Source organism: Pollachius pollachius, assembly GCF_949987615.1.
Source record: "Pollachius pollachius genome assembly, chromosome: 5".
Classification (NCBI taxonomy): Eukaryota; Metazoa; Chordata; class Actinopteri; order Gadiformes; family Gadidae; genus Pollachius; species Pollachius pollachius.
In genome coordinates, this window is record NC_136938.1 from 3,827,240 (window position 1) to 3,832,239 (window position 5,000).

Sequence of the window (5,000 nt, forward strand, 5' to 3'; positions counted from 1 at the left end):
CAGATGTTCCCCCGATAGTCGTAAGCTTCTCAAGGCTCTTGAATAGTTTATCAAAGATAAATCAGACACTGAGAAGATTGTCACACCGCGGTGGGCAGAGTGAACCGTCTGCCAAAACGTGCGTGCGCTTGAGTTACAGCTCGAGTGAGATAAATCTCAACCTTTCCAGAATAGATTACGATGTATTTTGGAGATGTTTAAACTTTCACAAACTGTGAAAGTTCAGCCTTACAGATGGCTCTGTGTGCCATTTCTATCTCCTCCTCTTCTCCTACGACCGTTTGAAGCCGCACCCCGTAACCTTCGATACCACCATGCTCCCTCTCATCCTCCCAACTCCTCCTTGAAGCGCTGCGCCGTCTGTCTTCAGCGTGACGCCGCGGGAGCCAAATCGCTCCCCTGTCACACAGAAACCCTGTCAGACCTTTGTTGATGTTTCCAGACACGCCGTTCCTTGAACTCCTTCCACCTTTTTCATCTCAAAATATCATCTTTGCCTCTGCCCTTTGTTCCTTCCCTACGCAACCTGTCCTCCCCTGAACCTTCTCTCCTTCACCTTCATCGTGGACGTTCTCGCCCGCGGTCCGGACCTTCATCATCACTTTGTTCTCCTCCTCATGTCGCCGTGTCCCCTCTCATCTCATCACACTCGGTCCACGCTGTGTCTGACCACGGGCGCTCAGAACCTCTAGGACTCAGCTGTGATTTCTTCTCGGCTTCTCCATATATTTGGTGCCGCGTGTGTCTCCTAGTGAATGTGTGAGTGTGCGTGTGGAAATGTTGGTCAAATAATATTTGTACTGTTTCCTCAAACTGAACCACCCAACATAGTTTGGGAGTTTATATATTTATACATCAGAACAAATTGGCGTAATTCCAGTTTCTATTATTCCCAATAGAAAGTATTTTCTGCCTTGCGAGCAGCAAACAGACACTGGCTTTCAAAGCCGTCACCCTTCATTGTTCGTTGTAATTTGTTCTTAATCTCCAGTCTGTCTTGCCGTCTTTAACGTTTGGTGACGGTTGAATTAATTGCCAGCGTGGTTCACTTCCGGACACTGATGGAGTTCTGCGGAACCGAAGTGAAGTGTCTGTTTGCCGTTGGCCTGACGGATTTACTCACTTGGTATTTGTGAGTGGGAGGAGGAAAACATGGCTGTTCTTGTTCGTTTTATCGGAGATGTCAGTGTCAGCTTATTTGAGAGGAAAAAACATTGAGTGATGCAGACCATGTCCCTTAATGACATTAGTGTGCAAGAACAAGCCCTGTAGTGCACGCTACATCGGCAGAGGATTCTGTACTCATACTATATGACCAAGAAGTCCCTGATGTGTGTCTGGCTGGGTCTGTGTGCGTGCGTCAGACCACCTGCTGAGCGACTCTCTAGTGACCCATGCTTCCTTCCTAATCCTTCCTAACCCAAGCTGCACGGGGCAGCCTATGGAAAGGGCATCTATCTCAGCCCGATCTCCAGCATTTCTTTTGGATACTCAGGTAGGAACTACTCTTTCCTTTTCCTTTCCCATCTGCCACTGTGTTGGTTGATTCCGCTGTGTGTGTACTTTACACTGCCTGGATGTCAAGGTGGAAGAGTCCATTTTCATATGTGGGTGCTGCATCTGCTCCTTGTTCAGTGGTGTTCAGTATTTGGGGTCGAAGCTATTCTTTTTTTGGGGGGGGGGGGGGGGTGGTTTCTGTGTTGCCTTCCATGTCATTCAGACAGATGTGTTGTCGCCGTCTTTCCGCTGGATCACTTTTGTCAGCTTTATGTTGGGGTTTGGCAACTATACAGACAACTGTTGTCCTTGTTGAATTTAAATGAGGCATTACAGACCTAAATGAACTCAGAATGTCAACAACTCGACATGTAAATACATTGTTGAGAGAGTGGATTGTATTTATCTCAATTATACAAAAGAAGTATATGTCATTGACACATTGTCACTAGCAAATACTAGTACCTATATATATATATATACTAGTAGTATAGTTATACTATATAAGTATATCTCTACTACTAGTATAGAGACTATACTATCCATTTTAGTAGTATAGTTCCTTCAAAGTCTTGAAATCCTTAACACCTGTCATATGCTATAGCAGACCTGGCTCTGAGTAAGTTTCTGTGTGTAAGAATCCCACGCCTCAGGTGAGTGTGCGTGGAGACTAGATGTGGTGACGTTGTGTTCTCCCTCTGGTTTTGTTGAAGGAATGGGGAAAGGACAGCACCGCATGCCCACCAAAGATGAGTTGGTGCAGCGCTACAACCGCATGAACACCATCCCACAGGTAAACACGACGCCCGACGCAACACTGCGCTAAACGAGCTACACAATGCTACGCCACGCTGTTTCACAGCCAATTGTAATCGTAATATAGACTTAGACTTAGACTTGTTTTATTGTCATTCAATAAGTGTACCAGTGCACATATTAAACTAAATTTCGTTACCTTGGCTCACGGTGGAGTGGACACAGAATGTAAAAAGAATGAAGCATGAAGATATATGGCAGAATATAATTAGTGGGCCTATCTGATTTACACATTCGCTATCTTCAGGTTATCAGAGGGGGTCGTTATTAGGCTCTGAACTTTCATTAGTGTTGGTTGTTCACTAAATGTTTGCTCTGCTTGCATTGTGATGTTTGTGTGTGAGAGAAACCGTTGACTAACCAACATCCTCTGGACAGAACGCTTCCTGTCAGCAGAGTCGCCCCATTCAGTCAAGGTTCCTTCAGAGTCGAAACCTGAACTGCATCGCTCTGTGTGAAGGTAACCAGCGGCCGTGCTCATCACATGTCAACCTAACCGTCACACACTCCTAAAAGGAAAATGATGTCCAATGGCTTTTGACACCGCCACTGCCCCCGAGGTGGCCTAACCGAGCGTGTGTCCTGTCTGTCCCTCTCTTCCTGAACCAGTGATCACGTCTAAAGACCTGCAGAAGCACGGAAACATCTGGGTGTGTCCCGTGTCTGACCACGTCTGCACGCGCTTCTTCTTCGTGTGAGTGATCCCGTAGACCTCTCCTCACGTCCTCCCCACGACCAGCAAAGCGACCTGCTGTCGTAATGGAATAAGAGGGTTTATCTCCAGCAGGGAGAAAAGCACGTTTTTGCAATCAGTTGACTTTGAATGCTGTTATCCGATATTACAACTGTTTCAAGGATCACTTGAACATTCATAAATTCATATATTATGTGACTCTCTTCCCTTGACTTTTCTGGGTGATTCACTGAATAATTATTTGATTCCATGTTTAGTTTTGCACCATTAAGCTATTCAAATAATCATTACAGATATTGACAGTACATTTTGATAATCATGACAACAATGTTAGCAATAATACCACTACTACTACACTACTTCTACTACTACTACCACTACTGCTACTACAACTAATACTTCTACTCGGAGTAATACTTCTGCTATGATAAGCTAACCTCCATATCATTTCACTCCATATCATTTCAGTAGTAAAATTAGTAATAATACCAGCGGTAGTCTAATCAACAGACGATGTGACTGCCTGATCTCCCCAGGTATGAGGACGGCCAGGTTAGGGTTAGGGTTAACCCTCTAATCAACGGACGATGTATCTGTCTGATCTCCGCAGGTACGAGGACGGCCAGGTTAGGGTTAGGGTTAACCCTCTAATCAACGGACGATGTATCTCTCTGGTCTCCGCAGGTACGAGGACGGCCAGGTGGGCGACGCCAACATCAACACCCAGGAGCCCAAGGTCCAGAAGGAGATCATGCGTGTGATCGGGACCCAGATCTACTCTAGCTAATGGAGAGCCTCACCCCCCACCACAAGCTCCTCCCCTTCTGGCCCTCAGGAGACCCACTGGTACCCCCACACACACGGACGGACGGACGGACAGTGTTCAGATACAGCCTCAGCCTCAATCCCAAAATGCTGACAGCAAATTTGTTTTTCGCAGAAACAATATATCAGACTTGTTTTTTTTGTGGTTCTCCTCTTTTGTTGTTGTTTGCCTCGCCTTGTGTTGTGAGAGCAGACTAACGCCGCAGTCAGCTGCCTTCAGGCTACGCACGCCGTTTCTTTCTCTCTGTCCAAAAAACTGTTGTGCTCTTGCCTCAGACACTCGCAGTACTACCAGAGCCACGGTGTGGGACAGGGTTTACACACCCACACACATCCAGGTGGACGCACCCAAACACACACAGACACACACGGTGTGTGGACGTACAACATACCTGTGGAATGACACACAAAGGAAACGATTCACGCAGTGGGCACAAGGTCTGCTCCTCGCGCAAAAATGTGTGCTCTCAAACACTGAAACACACGCACACACACACCCCCACACTCCCCCCCCCCCACAAACACAAAAAGGCTTTCCTTTCAAACCTATTTTCCATTTCCTCTCCAGTTTTGTCAAGGCATTTTTTGTTATTTTATCAGCTGTGATTTCACTGATCCTTTGGTCTCTCTCTACCTCTCTCTTTCTCTCTCTCTCTCTGTCTCTCTCTCTCTCTCTCTCTGTCTCTCTCTCTCTCTCTCTTTCATTTATCTTTGTGAATATCTAGTGGAAAAAGGAATCATTCCAATGCTATTGAGCGCCCTTTGTGGTCTGATAATTGATGGTCTCACCTGCGTATAGAAGTTTGATCTCTTGATGTGTTTGCATTACTGCTCTGTTGCGTTTGTTTGCTATTCTCTTGCTAATGACGACAGTGGAACCGTGCGGGTCGGAAGGCATTACCCCGCTAGGCTGCACTCAACAACACAGGGAAAACCAGAACGCTGTCCCGTGTGGCGTGAATCCATCCCTTCATGTTTGGCTTTCTTGTCTTTGTTGAGAACATCGCTACTGAACGGCTCTTTGAAGCCACCGCTTCTCAAAACGGCCAGCTCAAATTTATCCAACCCTTTTGCAGTTACAGTTCCCGTCTTCGTACGAGATGACGGGAATAAATAAATATTATATAATAAATATTATGAAAATGAACTGAGTTGAATATCCCATCCC

At 46.1% G+C, this 5,000-nt stretch overlaps 1 protein-coding gene across 1 annotated transcript in view; it reads left to right on the top strand.

Moving 5' to 3' along the window:
* Window positions 1–3,794, top strand: part of LOC307075621 (protein mono-ADP-ribosyltransferase PARP6) — a gene marked incomplete at both ends in the record, with an annotated part of 15,881 nt that extends 12,087 nt beyond the window's left edge. Inside the window, 5 exons of the mRNA XM_079736273.1 lie at window positions 1,426–1,495; window positions 2,211–2,290; window positions 2,710–2,773; window positions 2,923–3,007; window positions 3,692–3,794. Of these exons, the coding sequence (XP_079592399.1) occupies window positions 1,426–1,495; window positions 2,211–2,290; window positions 2,710–2,773; window positions 2,923–3,007; window positions 3,692–3,794 (402 nt within the window). The remainder of the gene's footprint in view (window positions 1–1,425; window positions 1,496–2,210; window positions 2,291–2,709; window positions 2,774–2,922; window positions 3,008–3,691) is intronic.
* Window positions 3,795–5,000: the final 1,206 nt, after the last annotated feature.